At 32.6% G+C, this 16,760-nt stretch overlaps 1 protein-coding gene across 1 annotated transcript in view; it reads right to left on the reverse strand.

Annotated features, from left to right (window-relative positions):
- LOC143244556 (glycerol-3-phosphate phosphatase-like) overlaps positions 1–2,338 on the reverse strand; it is a 44,292-nt gene extending 41,954 nt beyond the window's left edge. The window contains 1 exon segment of the mRNA XM_076489477.1: positions 2,186–2,338. Within this exon segment, the coding sequence (XP_076345592.1) occupies positions 2,186–2,267 (82 nt within the window). The 5' untranslated portion in view covers positions 2,268–2,338.
- Positions 2,339–16,760: the final 14,422 nt, after the last annotated feature.

The following is a 16,760-nucleotide window of genomic DNA, read 5'->3' on the forward strand; positions in this document are numbered from 1 at the left end:
TAATTCGATAAAGGGAAATCCTTCCACACTACTCTGTTAAACTTGTTTCAATAAATTATTTACCATCTCAATGATGGAAAAAGTGAGAACATGTGATGAACTTAAATTTTCAAAAAGTTTTTTGATATAGTGTCATACAGAATACAAGTAAGAATATTACATCAAAGGGTCAAACTGGACCCTTGAATCCAACAACATGCTTCAGCCTTACTTCCTTATTTACATTTATGATACTGTTAGAGGAATAGCTAGTTAAATGCTGAAGTACACGGATCATATTAAACTTGAATAATGTTGGCTGTATTGAGGATGATAGAGCATTACAGAACTACTCGGATCAATTTGACTAGTCAGACAAATATGTGGTAATGACCCTTAATGATAGTAAGTGTAAGGTAATGTGCTTGGGTTATCATAACTTGGATCACACAATTAAAATACATGGAAATCCATTCAGTAATATGACTGAAGAAAATGATCATAACATAATGGCAATTATGTTGATCAGACTATTGAGAAAGCATTCTGTTTTTAATCACAGAAACAAGTTAAAAATGGTCATTATATATATAATGAAATAAACATAACTATGCATGTATATAGCCAAATAAAAATAACTACAACATACATATATATGTGTACAACCACTGTAAAAGCAAGTTATGGTTTTGACTATACAAGCACAACCACATTCGATCATATAACATTACTAGTGTCAACTTACCTATGTAAGCTATATACTGACCATACCTAGTCGGTCATAATCTGACAGAAGAAAAAAAAAATCTAACTTAGAAGACAAAAATTACAAAAATATATAATATATTTATTTCTACCAATTAAAGTTTTTGGGGGCAACTGTGCAAAGGTAAACAATTAATATTTCTTCTTCACTTTTACTAATGAAAAATCAATCATACATTTGATTTCACCAGACACATACTGCACACACGAGAAAGAAAAAACTGGTCAAGGTAACAAAATCACTAGGATTATGACACTAATACCTTACCTACATATACAATACTACAAAGTGTTCATACTAAAATGCATATAAATATGAATATATCCCCTTATACACTGGTCTTCTATATCTTATGTAGATATATGAGTAACTAACAGATCCATAACCGTCTTGTATATAACCTTTGAAAAAAAACTAGTACCCAACTATTACTTATGCAATCTTTACTTACTTTCCTTCAGAAAATAAGATTAAAATGTGATCTCACTAGCTTTCAAGTGATTATTCAGGTCATCAATTTGATAAAGGTCTCTGATTTTTTTTAATATCACAATCTGAAGAAAACAAAATGTGAGAACAATAGCTTCATAATATCAGTTTAGTAACTGTTATCTAAGCCTCAGGAAAGACACCTGCACAAAAACGTTCTATGCAAGCTGTATAAAAATGTAAGCATTTTGCTCTTTACTTTCTGTTCAGACTTTTCGTTTCCTACTCATAGGTTCCAGTTAAGGGGATTTTATTTAACACTACAACTTACTTAAAGAATGAGCTGCTATTTATAGCAGTAAAGACTGGCATTTTACAAGTCTAAATTGTGTAATCAAAAATTGGTTGAAAAAAAGTTTAAGTTTCAATTTTCCTCGATAGTTCGGCTCAAGTATAACATTATTAACAATTATTGAATTGACATATGGATAACAAGTGGTCGTTTTGCCTTTCAAATTTGCTTTTAGGGTTTTGTCGAAGTTATTGATTTGTTATGCACATTTTCCGGCTTTACGCTTTCTTAAAAAACATTGAAATATTCCAAGAATTCTTTGTAGTTCACAGTCGTTTTAATTATTAATAATGTATATAAATTACAATGATATACTTAGGAGTTACAGTCCACTCGGTGTTAGGTGATTTAAAAAGGAAAACGGAAATAAAAATGTTTCATATGTCCCATCCCACCAACTATCGAGGAAAATTGAAACTTAAACTTTTTTTTCAACCAATTTTTGATTACACAATTTAGACTTGTAAAATGCCAGTCTTTACTGCTATAAATAGCAGCTCATTCTTTAAGTAAGTTGTAGTGTTAAATAAAATCCCCTTAACTGGAACCTATGAGTAGGAAGTCAAAAAGTCAATCGAGTCGTGCATCAAAACCAAAAGGTAAAGAGAGTAAATCTTACTATTCTCTTTCTTTCTATTTATAAATATTATATCATTTACCATCACAATCCGTCAGAACGAAGTCAAAAGAATCCAAAAATCCACGGTCTACATCAGATGCATCAAGTCTCCTCGCCATCATGAGGTGGCCGCATACAAACAGCTCCCCCTGTCACGTACAGCTGTCTTACTTGAAGAAATGTTTAAATTATTCGTGAGTACATTGTTTGCTTATTTGTTTTTGTTTGTTTGTTTTTAATTTCGCGCAAAGTTACACGAGGGCTATCTGCGCTTGCCGTCCCTAATTTAGCAGTGTAAGACTAAAGGGAAGGCAGCTAGTCATCACCACCCACCGCCAACTCTTGGGCTACTCTTTTACCAAAGAATAGTGGGATTGATATTCACTTTATAACAACCCCACGGCTGAAAGGGCGAGCATGTTTGGTGCGATGAGCATTCAAACACACGGCCCTCGGATTACGAATCAAGCACCTTAACCACCTCGCTATGCCGGTCCTATTTGGTTTGGAGTAAACTGTTATCGGGATAGCTGCTGTGTACACCGTGGGAAATCGAGCCCTGGGTTTTAGCAATGTAACTATTTGAATTTATTGCAGATCAACCAAGAGACTGGAATTTAAGAGTGTTTTTTTTCATAATAATTTATAATGTATTAAACAATAGTCAATATCCTATTAATTTTTTTGACTTTTATTAAGTACATAACTTTACAATGTGCTATATGTGCTGTGCCAAGTAAAGGTATTGTGATCCGATTTTTAGCATTTTAAACCTTCAGAAAATTTATTAACCAAATATACGCGTACAAGTGTTCAGTAAATTGTTTTTTAATGTGATTATTAAGCAAAAGAAATAGAGGATTTTAACTTACATTTAGCTAAATATTTATAGTTTACTGTTGCAAGTTGTGTTTAAATAAATATCAATAAGCCTAATATTTATCATAAAAATGTATTTTTCTGCAAATGTTTTTGTTGTATAGTAAAACCTGTTTAAACCGGAAACTGTATAGGATGAAAATCTGTACAACACGGAAATATCAAAATTTGCAGCATTTTCTTAAGATTTATTTCATGAAAGATCCTCTGTATGGCAGAACTTGCATAACGCGGACGGAAAAGGAAAACTATCTTTCACGTGGTCCGGCATGGCCAGGTGGCTGAGGCACTCGACTCGTAATCCGAAGGTCGCGGTTTCGAATCCCCGTCACACTAAACATACTCGCTCTTTCAGCCATGGGGGCGTTATAATGTTACGATCAATCCCACTACTCGTTGGTAAAATAGTAGCCCAAGAGTTGGCGGTGGGTGGTGAAGACTAGATGCCTTCCCTCTAGTCCCACACTGCTAACTTAGGGACGGCTAGCGCAGATAGTTCTCGTGTAGCTTTGCGCAAAATTAAAAAAACAAACAAACAATCTTTTACCTCCCTTATCTATCATCAAGTGGGATTGGAACCTGAGTAAAGCGTAAAAAATGTTCTTGATTAAATATTCATTTCTTATTTAAGTAATAATTTCTTTAAATATTAATATATTCTTGTTTAATTAATAATATCATGTGACACAAATTTTGTTCCTGGATACTATGTGTTATTTCTTAATTGCTTATGTTGTAAAAGTACAGAAAATAGTCATTATTCCCTTCAAACTTTGCTTTTGTGACCTGGATAATAAAATTTAGAAATTAGCCTATTTTCTTAGTAAAAATGGACAAATTTTTACATTTTTATTTACATAAGGTCTGAATAAAACAACCCATGATTTACATGTATTTATACTAAAGTTGTATAAAAATGAACAAAAATGTTTAGAAGTGAGTAGTTTTCGAGATTTGCGACTGTCATGTAAATCACTTTCACGTATCAGCCCCTAATATAGTCTCCCATCATATTGATAGCGGCATTCAAAGTCCAGTATATCTTGGTGAAAGCGCTCGCCTTGCTCTTTGAGGTGCACCGTATGAGCCAGGGAAGAGACGGATACTTATTCCCGTTATGGAGCAGCTCAGCTTTTAGGCTTTGGATGAGCTATCAATGGAGAGGCGCCACTCGTTCGGGTTACAGGCAATTCCAATTGCCTCGCACAGACCAGATATGTTGTAGCGGAAGCAGAGCTCATCTTGACGAGTGAAGAAGCTTGAAAAAGTCTGTGATGTTTCCACTGACTTGCGACTTACACCCTTTCATCTAACAAATACCACTCCTTGAGTCCAGATGTCAAAAGTTCGGTATTCAGCTTTGTTAGACCAAGATCTCTGATCAAGTCATTGAGGTCTCTTTGGTTCTGGTAGTATGGGTTTCTCTCACCAGTTGCACCTCTGAAATTGTAATCTGGATCTTTAACGTCTACCTCCTTTTCTGAGGATGGCTGTTGTCTCTCTCGCAGAGTGGGTAGAGGGAGCTCAGGACAGAGTGGCACGGGAGCGATGGATGATGGAAGGTCTGGATACATGGTAGAAGATGCATTTTTGCCAGCCTGACGTTTGGAAGGGTCCACCATGCAGAAGAAGCAATTGTTTGAGTGGTCAGTGGGTACACTTCAATTTCTTGGAATAGCGAACATCATGGCTTTCTTTTCCCATCTGTACCATTCTGTTAAAGAGCAAAATAAAATTGTTATTATGAAGAATAAATTTATTTCATTCACAACTAATGTGTAAGAGGTTTACGCAAATGTACACTGTTGGAAATTTAAAAAATAAATTAAAAGATATTTAAATTTTAGAAGGTCTAAAATTTGTATAATATAGAATATTACTATTCAAGCAAGTAAAAATTGTCCGTCTTACCTTCTAGAGGTTTTTTGCAGTGCTCGCAGATAAAATGAGGTGCCCAGGATTTGTCTTGAATCTCGACAGGCATGTCGAAATATGCCTTGTATACTTCACACGTTTTAGCAGATGCTGTCGCAGAGTACTTTTTCGCTCTTATCTTAATAAATTGGCTATGTAAATAGCAGAATGCATTTGGAGAATGCTTGCAGCTTCTTGATACCGTATCTGATAAAATCAGATTGGTCTATGTGTTCACTTAGGCAGCTAAAACTAAACTGAAGTGGTGAGTGGTAGGCCCCTGTATATATATTACTATGGAAAGTTCTAGAAAATTCTAAAAGGTTCTTGAAAATTCTCGTAAGTTCTGCAACATTCCGGAAAGTTTGCGGAAATTCTTGTAAGTTCGAGAAAATTCTTTATCAGCTACTTAGCACTGAATCTACCTGGAATGTTCTGGAAAGTGAGTAACTTTGAAAATTTCATTACCCAGGTCACAAAAGCAAAGTTTGAAGAGAAAAATGGGCATAAACTATTGGGAAATAACACTTTCTCTCCAGGAACAAGAAAAAGTAAAAATTTTGTTACATGGTGTAATATGTTTTTGATGGAAGATTAGAGAAACCATTGGTAATAGGTAAAAGTAAAAATCTGTGCTATTTCAAACATTTAAGCAAGAATCAACTTTCTGTATAATGGAAAGCGAATTATAAAGCGTGGATGACAAGTGCTATATTCGAGGAATTTTTGAACAAATTAAACAAAGGAATGAAATAATAAAATAAGAATATTCTAATAGATAATGCAATTTGTCACCCAAAGTTTAACTTTCAAATGTTCATTTAGTCTTTCTACCTCCATGTATAACACCAGTTCTACAGCCACTAGATAATGGAATTATACAGAAAATTGATGCTTCAGCATATTATTGCAAATATGGATGACTATAAGAGAGTACCTGAAATGATCATGAAAATTGACGAGTTAGATGCAATCCAATTGCATTTTTAAGTCATTCAATCAAATGCGTAAAAGATGAGTGCATAATAAGTGCTTTCGAAACTATGGATTTATTCTTGATAATGGTAAAGATTGTGGAGAAGTTGTTTGTTATGACGATTCTAGTGAAATCCAAACTCTGATTGAGAAAATTGATGCAGATGATTCTGTGAATGTAGAATGTTTTGTGAACGATGACAAGAATGTTTTAACAGAAACTAATGAAACTTATTTAAAATCTCTAATAGAATCACAAGATGGTAACAGTGTGAGAGTTTCAGAAGATTAACAAAATGTAAAAGATAGTGAGTAAATAAAAATTCCTACTTTATCGCAAGTGTTAAGTTATATTAATGCTATCAAATTGTATGCAAAGACAAAGGGAAAAAATGAACGTCATGAAAAGGCCATAGAATTGGCGTTCTCTTTAAACCGCATGAAAAAGCCTATTAAAAAAAGGAAACAGTTGAAATTGGACACTTTCTTTAAATAAATTTGATTAAGATTTTGTGTACTTATGTATATTTTGAATGTCTATTTTTATTCTTATTCTAATAAATATGACATAAAAAGTATAAAACTTTATTTAGAAACGTCTTACTTCCCTTGAGTCAAGCAACTATAAGTCAAGCATGATCACTACGTCTAAGCCCAAAACCTGCTTAAGCCGGAAATTTTACTTTAATAAAATCCGTGCGATTCCACTTTAGACAGATTTTACTGTAGTTGTTTTCTAGTACATTTCTCTTCACATCACCGTTACGTATTCAAACTCTCTCATGTCTCTCCTTTGTCTTCTAAAAATCAATGTGCAAAGAGGCCTTTCGTTTAGAACCAGATTTCGTAAGTTGGACTTGATGATTAAAGACAGCAGATTATTTAAAATGATAGGGTTCAGCAATTGTGGAATTTTCTTTTTCATTTGATATAAAAAAATTGTGGGTGGTGTATTGATCGATATTTCTGGCCGTTGGAACTTCTTGCTGACTGTAAGTTTCTTTTAGCATTAAACGCAGAATTAACTCTTAATCATGTTTTGACTGTTAACGGTAACAATCACGTAATTATAAGTGTTTATCATCATGTTCTTACCGTTTCATTTTAGGTATTACTGAAAGAGGATGGTACCGTGGCACGGCATGGACAGGCGATTAGAATACTTCTCTCGTAATCTTCGGGTTGTGGGTTCGAATCTCCATCACACCACACAGGCTCGTCTTTTCATGTATGGGGGCATTATAATGCACGATAATTCCCGCTATGCGTTGGTAAAAAAAAGTAGCCTAAGAGTTAGCGGTGAGTGGTGATAGCTAGCTGCTTTTCCTGTAGTCTTATACTGCTAAACAGGAATTGAGATTTTTAATTACAACTTCTAAATATATTAAGTTATAAGAAATATAACTTTTGTGATGCTGAGGACATCTGTTGGTGGGGGGTAAAACTTGATAAACTCTTGCAAGCGTCCTTTCATATATCTACAAAACTTTTCATCACTAGGTGAAGCTAACATTGAGCTAACTAGGTTGAGCTAACATTTTTCTGATTTTTGAAGAATTACACGCATTGTTTACTTATTTTATCGTGTATAGATGGCGCTAACGAATCGTATATGATTGCAATTAGTTTGTAAGTGTATTTTTTGTATTGGTCGTTATTACCTGTATTTTCTGGCAATTCTGAAGTTGTACACCGGGTCGACAAATACTTTCGTATGAAATGAAATTCACAGCAATCCTCGCCAGTTTAAACCCCACATGAATTTAAACCTCCCATAATAAAAATTTTTATCAGCGAAATATTCTTTCTTGTATTTTCTGTCGTCTTCTTCTTGTGTAATTTTACTTTAATAAATCATTTTATATATATTTTTTCGTTTGTTGTTGCTAAGCGTAAATTTACATAAGGAGTTATTTCTACTGTGTCCACCGGAAGTATTGAATTTCGAATTTTAGTACTGTAAGTCCTGAGACTTACAACTGTGCAACGAGTGAAGACTTTACAGTTCGAAAATTATGTTTAAGGATTCACTTTTTTTTCAATATTTTATCTTGAATATACTTCTAAGTAACTTATTAATAAGTTCGCTGTGTCTTAGTCTACTCAATAAAAAATGCACTTCTGTTCTATTGTGCATTTGTTTCAATTTGCCAGTTTCACGGATTTGTATTTAAATACTTTATGATTAATAATTATGATTTAGCAGCGATAACAGTAACAACCACTACTCAATCATTCAAATCAGAATAGTACTCATTTCTCCCAATTGTTCAGCGGTAAATCTGCTGACTTACAATGGTAAAAGCGGGTTTCGATACGTAAAATAACTGGAAAGTGAAAATGAACTGATAAAGAAATCTGTTTGGATTTCGAATAAGTTTGGATTTATAAATATAGAATTCAAGATCTAAATCAATAAACAGAAGATGAGAACGTTTATTCCTCGTTGATAAATATTCAACCAGTTTTGTTATGAATATTCATAAGAGGATTTCAGCTCGACCAAGTTAGGGTTAACACCAGTTTTGTTATGAATATTCATAAGAGGATTTCAGCTCGACCAAGTTAGGGTTAACACCAGTTTTGTTATGAATATTCATAAGAGAATTTCAGCTCGACCAAGTTAGGGTTAACTCTCCTTATTATCATTTCTATGAAAGGCACATTTGAGTAAGTCAAATTACATCTAGTTATTTCATATTTTTTCAGCTCTTAATTGTGAAGATAGAATTAGGCTAAATATTCATCACATTCAAATTTACCAATAATTCAGACTAGCAAGCTTTTCATACTTCCAAATAGTCTTGCCATTCAGAGTATATATCCATATAAATATTTTATTTTATATAACACATGATTTATAATTAATATAAAAAGCTTACATGAAATTGAACTCAGTTTATCGTGAGCTTGCTTTATAACAATTAACAGTTTAGGTATGAATTAACAGAACGTGAGAAGTATTGTATAACCTACAAGGCAACCAAGTTATACTACGTCACAGAAGGTAAAATGTAGAACAAGTTATTAGAAGAATTACTTGTGGAACTGTTGGTTAAGTTGAGTGGAGATATTTAGTGCAGATAATGGCATAAATTGCAACTCTCAATTTATAATATTAATAAATTAATTAGTCGTGGTGTTGTTACTTCTTATTTAAACAGCTAAACTAAAATATTGTATTTAACGTTAGGAATAAATGAAACACCTATAGATTTAATATATCCATTTTTATTCAAACACGTTTCCATTTATGTCTGTTATTGTAATTAATTTTACTCAATAGCTTTGAAGTGAATCCGCTTAGCATAATTTGATTTGATATGCATTATAAATGGCTGTCTTTTCAATACTGATATAAATGTGTTTTATTATTAATAAAATACTTCACAGTCGTGTTGGCGTCTTAACGTGATTAATAAGAGACATAAATCATGAGACCTGTTTTTTTATCCCATGGAACAAATAAATGCCATGGTTATATAATAATTTTAACCTGTTCAGTGCCGCAGACGAGATAACTAGTCCAAGCCGATCGGTAACACAATGCCACGGACGAGTTAATTCGTTCTCAATAATACCTCACTTCAACGTTAGATGTCAGCACCATACATGCATTTGACCTACTTACAAATTGTTTCACTTTCGATCCAAAATGACATCACGAAAAAGGTTACAAAATGAAGCATTAGAGTTGTATTGTAGCAGCTGAAATACTTGGCAGTCAACAGGTTAATATTGATTACAAAGGACGACTTGGAAATGATTGTGCCTTCGAATTTTAGCTGCTTGTTGCCAGGAGGAGTTTGATCGCTTGAATGAGATCTTCCGGTAAGGAAATCATAAAACATCCGTGTTAGCTGGAGTCATGTTAAAATTACTTCTCTGTTTTCGTTAACACCAAAGCCATAAAATTGCATTATTTCTTAGGATAATTTTAAGTTACATCAATTTATAGAACTAAAAACTTCTAGTCGTTAAAACCTCAGGGTGATGCCGTTACTAGATGACAAAACGTCCTAACTGAAATTTATCTGATGATTATGCTAAATTACAATTAGGTTGGCGTTAATAAATTGTCATTCGTTATAGAAAATTAATTTGAGGATTATGATCTATAATCTTCACTTTGTGTTATCTAAATACTATAAAGCAAGCGTTGTCGTCTCTGATATTTATTTCGATTTGATTCCTAAAATTGTATTTATTCAGTTAAAATACAGAGTTTGAGCACGGAAAATTAGAATGAGTTTGGATCTTAGCCACGTCGTTACAGTCCAACTCATCATGTCCTGTCATAACGACTACAGCGTCGTTTTCACTGCAAAATACTAAAATTCTTGGTATGGAATATCATGAATACCTGTTTATTTCCCAAATTGTTTGAGGTATGATATGACTGAAAGCCTTATCTTGGTGAACCGATATTCTATTCACCTCGTTTATAAACGGAAATATTTCTTAATTATGTTGCATACTGTTGCATGGAGAACTTGAGGTGCTTCCACCACTAAACTTTTAGTTTGTGGATTCTCACTAGTTAAAAGACGGTGGACTTTGCTTACCACAGCTAGGATACGTCTTGTTGCAGGTTTCTGTCTGGTTGGATGGGCCCGGCATGGCCAGGTAGTTAAGGCACTCAACTGGTAATCTGAGGGTCGCGGGTTCGAGTCTCCGTCACACCAAACTTGCTCATCCTTTCAGCTGTGGGGGCGTTATAATGTTACGGTCAATCCCACTATTTGTTGGTAAAAGAGTAGCCCAAAAGATGGCGATGTGTGGTGATGACTAGCTGCCTTCCCTCTAGTCTTACACTGCTAAATTAGGGACGGTTATCGTAGATAGCCCTCGAGTAGCTTTGTGCGAAATTCAAAACAAACTGTGTGGTTGGTTCTGACGAGTCAAGTTTATCTATATTCTTTTGTTTTACAATGCCATTAAGTTTAAGAGATATACTCTTCTAAATCCTCGATTTGAAAACATCTTTGTGCCCTATGTGCAAGAATTCTTTACTTCGGAAAGAGTTATTACTGCCTTTCCCAAATGTAATTCTGTCTTTCCGCGAAGCCCTCGCAAGAGCTACGATGATCCCCCGACTTAATGAGTGATACATTCAAACTGCCTGCTCGTTCAACTATCTGTATATTTTATGACTAGATTAAACATTCTGTCATCAAGTATACGATACAATCTTATCAAGGCAACTACCAAGGACTAATGACATCGTATAAAGCAACTTGTCAAGGCATGTGAGGATATGGGACGAATAAGCAACTATATTCGTTTGTGATTTAAAATTGTTATATCTTTTTAAGATGGATATACATGAAGGTATATAAAAATGTGACCGTTATCTTCTAGGCTTCTATAAATAAATCTCTGAGTTGAACAAAAACGGGATTGTTGAAATTTATGAATAGGTAATTTTTACTTTGATGTCCCAATAAGCCTTTTTTCTACTATTCAGATTCTTAATATTTGAAAGTTTGAATTTGGTGAATTCTTTAGATAGAATATAAATAAGTTGGATATCTTCGTATTTGTTGCTGTTTTATACCAACTATATGCATTTTGAACTATGGGCATTCTATTTTTTTACACTGAAATATATTTACTCTCATTTTATGGGATATCTGTTGATTTTGACTGCTGGCAAAAAAAGTAGACACACGTGTAACAAAGAACGTCGGTTCTTCGTTGTGAAATTTCCTTCATAAAATAGTTTTATGAAACAATAAATGCGCTAGAAAGTTTTATGAAACTCATTGTGAAAAAAAAAAGAAATTGAACAGTGTACTCCAGAATATGAAATTTTGTTGAAATCAGAATTTGATGCCAAGGAATTGAAAGACAAGACAAAGAAAAGTCGTTATATTCGAAAACATAAATAAATGACGAACTTATTGACTTGCATCTTTCATCTTTGTTTCTTTAATCATACAATTAGAAGTCAAACTCTTGCTTAAATAATTTTATTTTTAAAGAGACACAGAAATTTTGGTACAATAACATGGAGATCAAAGATCGTCAAGGAAAACAGACAAACAATTTCTTTATTATAGTAGCTACTTACATAATGGAAAATTATTCTGTTGACTTGTGTTTGATTGTTTCAAGCTTTTAATGCATACTTGTTAGCATCGTACATTATTTATTCCTTTAGTCTCACAAACTGTGCGACTGAAGGAAGTTTTTAATGTCAGTATTTACAACGTATCTTATATTATATGTGAGTGTGCGTATCAGATATTTAAAATGTGGTTGAAAATATCTATATTTATTAGTGAAGACGTACAAACACTGAAATTTCTGATTCATGGATCTAATGCACCTCCAGTCGGTTTGTTATATAGAATTAATTTTAACATGTCATAAGACACTTTTAGTCCGTGTTCTGTAATCTTAGCTTATTACAAGTTACTGATAATCTGACAACGACTATTGAACCCCAGCAAAACAATTTTACTATCTAATATTTTTTTCAGACATTTCCATCGACGAATATTTCATGTTATACTGCTCTTGAAAAAGAAGGTTAATCTGTGTACAACAATAATCTGTGTACAATAATACTCTGTGTATGACAATAATCTGTGTACAACAATAATCTCTGTATAACAATAATCTATGTACAATAATAATCTGTGTATGACAATAATCTGTGTACAACAATAATCTGTGTACAATAATACTCTGTGTATGACAATAATCTGTGTACAACAATAATCTGTGTACAATAATAATCTGTGTATGACAATAATCTGTGTACAACAATAATCTGTGTACAATAATAATCTGTGTACAATAATAATCTGTGTACAACAATAATCTGTGTACAATAATAATCTGTGTATGACAATAATCTGTGTACAACAATAATCTGTGTACAATAATAATCTGTGTATGACAATAATCTGTGTACAACAATAATCTCTGTATAACAATAATCTACGTACAATAATAATCTGTGTATGACAATAATCTGTGTACAACAATAATCTGTGTACAATAATACTCTGTGTATGACAATAATCTGTGTACAACAATAATCTGTGTACAATAATAATCTGTGTATGACAATAATCTGTGTACAAACAATAATCTGTGTACAATAATAATCTGTGTACAATAATAATCTGTGTACAACAATAATCTGTGTACAATAATAATCTGTGTATGACAATAATCTGTGTACAACAATAATCTGTGTACAATAATAATCTGTGTATGACAATAATCTGTGTACAACAATAATCTGTGTACAATAATACTCTGTGTATGACAATAATCTGTGTACAACAATAATCTGTGTACAATAATAATCTGTGTATGACAATAATCTGTGTACAACAATAATCTGTGTACAATAATAATCTGTGTATGACAATAATCTGTGTACAACAATAATCTGTGTACAATAATAATCTGTGTATGACAATAATCTGTGTACAACAATAATCTGTGTACAATAATAATCTGTGTATGACAATAATCTGTGTACAACAATAATCTGTGTACAATAATAATCTGTGTACAATAATAATCTGTGTACAACAATAATCTGTGTACAATAATAATCTGTGTATGACAATAATCTGTGTACAACAATAATATGTGTACAACAATAATCTGTGTACAATAATAATCTGTGTATGACAATAATCTGTGTACAACAATAATCTGTGTACAATAATAATCTGTGTATGACAATAATCTGTGTACAACAATAATCTGTGTACAATAATAATCTGTGTATGACAATAATCTGTGTACAACAATAATCTCTGTATAACAATAATCTGTGTACAACAATAATCTGTGTACAACAATAATCTGTGTATGACAATAATCTGTGTACAATAATAATCTCTGTATAACAATAATCTATGTACAATAATAATCTGTGTATGACAATAATCTGTGTACAACAATAATCTGTGTACAATAATAATCTGTGTATGACAATAATCTGTGTACAACAATAATCTGTGTACAATAATAATCTGTGTATGACAATAATCTGTGTACAACAATAATCTGTGTACAATAATAATCTGTGTATGACAATAATCTGTGTACAACAATAATCTGTGTACAATAATAATCTGTGTACACAATAATCTGTGTACAACAATAATCTGTGTACAATAATAATCTGTGTACAATAATAATCTGTGTACAACAATAATCTGTGTACAATAATAATCTGTGTATGACAATAATCTGTGTACAACAATAATATGTGTACAACAATAATCTGTGTACAATAATAATCTGTGTATGACAATAATCTGTGTACAATAATAATCTGTGTATGACAATAATCTGTGTACAACAATAATCTGTGTACAATAATAATCTGTGTATGACAATAATCTGTGTACAACAATAATCTCTGTATAACAATAATCTGTGTACAACAATAATCTGTGTACAATAATAATCTGTGTATGACAATAATCTGTGTACAACAATAATCTCTGTATAACAATAATCTATGTACAATAATAATCTGTGTATGACAATAATCTGTGTACAACAATAATCTCTGTATAACAATAATCTGTGTACAACAATAATCTGTGTACAATAATAATCTGTGTATGACAATAATCTGTGTACAACAATAATCTCTGTATAACAATAATCTATGTACAATAATAATCTGTGTATGACAATAATCTGTGTACAACAATAATCTGTGTACAATAATAATCTGTGTATGACAATAATCTGTGTACAACAATAATATGTGTACAACAATAATCTGTGTACAATAATAATCTGTGTATGACAATAATCTGTGTACAACAATAATCTGTGTACAATAATAATCTGTGTATGACAATAATCTGTGTACAACAATAATCTGTGTACAATAATAATCTGTGTATGACAATAATCTGTGTACAACAATAATCTCTGTATAACAATAATCTGTGTACAACAATAATCTGTGTACAATAATAATCTGTGTATGACAATAATCTGTGTACAACAATAATCTCTGTATAACAATAATCTATGTACAATAATAATCTGTGTACAATAATAATCTGTGTAGAACGATTTTGATTGCAAGCCTAAAGCAGTTTAATTTAAATTATTACTTTAGGTACTTTATAATGAAAGTTGAGCCTGTTATAAATTTATTGTAATTATTATTTGGTACAACGAAACAAAATCCTTATTAAATAGTTTTTATTTATTTATATACATTATAAATTTTAAAACCTACAAATATTATGAAGTATCATTGGGGTTGAAATTTATTTTAAAGTATAGGCGTATTAACAGCACAATATTGGTATATTAGATCATGCTCAAGGTAATTAAATTAATACCTTTAGGTTTTGAACAATAACTGTAAGAGGTGCGGTTTGGGTTGTTGTCCTGCACAAACCTATGCGATAGGCTACTATATTAGTATCGTTATTTTTGATTACTGATATCGTCAGTGTACGGTAAACTACGTAAAAGTAACAAGGACAATAAACAAGCATTTTCATCCACAGTCTAACGTTTATCAAAATCAGCAGGAATCTCGCCACATCTCTTCTCTTCAATTTCACGTAATTTTTGGGAAACAACACCCATACAATAAAAATCAAATAGGCACTACTAGTAATAGAAATAAGCCTTTATAAAGAGTTGATTACAGACTATTTATTAGCAATGGTATTTCAGCTGCTTTCTGAATAGCTTTAGGCCCGGCATGGCCTAGCGCGTAAAGCGTGCGACTCGTAATTCGCGGGTTCGCGCCCGCGTCGCGCTAAACATGCTCGCCCTCCCAGCCGTGGGGGTGTATAATGTGACGATCAATCCCACTATTCGTTGGTAAAAGAGTAGCCCAAGAGTTGGCGGTGGGTGGTGATGACTAGCTGCCTTCCCTCTAGTCTTACACTGCTAAATTAGGGACGGCTAGCACAGATAGCCCTCGAGTAGCTTTGTGCGAAATTCCCAAACAAACAAACAAATCTGAATAGCTCACTCAAACTGTTATATTTTCATATCTATGTTCCAGCCACACATTTGTGCAACGTACCTGATGATGACTATTAAATTTGACGAAACGATGTAATTATTTTTTTTAATTTTTACGTATATCCGTTTTATAATTTTATTTATATATTTTATAGTAGGACTCCTTATGTGTACACATTAAAAATACGATGGCTCGTTTGTTTCTCAGAAATTCTGAGAGTCGATGTTGTAACCTAATGTTTAGATCGTGATCACACTTGATCATTGTGAAGTCAAAAGTAGATGTAACAACTTATTTTGGAAACAGTTAAAGAGATGGTGATTCCTGAAGCAAGTGATTAGATAAAGGAGAATGAACTGGTTCGTTGGTAGGCATTTGTTAATTGTAAATCTGAATCACTGAAGAACAATTGGAATGACTCTGGAGTGTCACATAACACCAAACTGTGGTCAGATATTAAGATACTGCAGAACATGGAGATAACAGCCTCACTACAGAAAAACAACAATCTTCGTGGGGATCAGAAGTGTGAAGCTGAAATTCCGGAATTAGTTGCAGTCTGAGAGATGACAGTAATAAAACAACGAAACTGTGTCACTGTATTTTTATAAACAACACCTTCTGACAAATTTTATTCCTGCACAAAATGCAAATGGTATGGAAAATACTCAGTGAATTTTGCAATTTAAGAGCAAAGATGTTTCACACTTATTTGCATATTGTTCACGTAAACACTTTGATTAATTAACGTTATTATACGTGTGTTGAATCTGAATGAACTGTGTAAGTAAACGTTGCCAGTGTTTAGTGTAATTCATCACTCTACAGCGACCATTTTCTATGTACTAATCTGTTTGTAACA

This window comes from Tachypleus tridentatus, chromosome 1 (genome assembly GCF_004210375.1).
Source record: "Tachypleus tridentatus isolate NWPU-2018 chromosome 1, ASM421037v1, whole genome shotgun sequence".
NCBI lineage: Eukaryota > Metazoa > Arthropoda > Merostomata > Xiphosura > Limulidae > Tachypleus > Tachypleus tridentatus.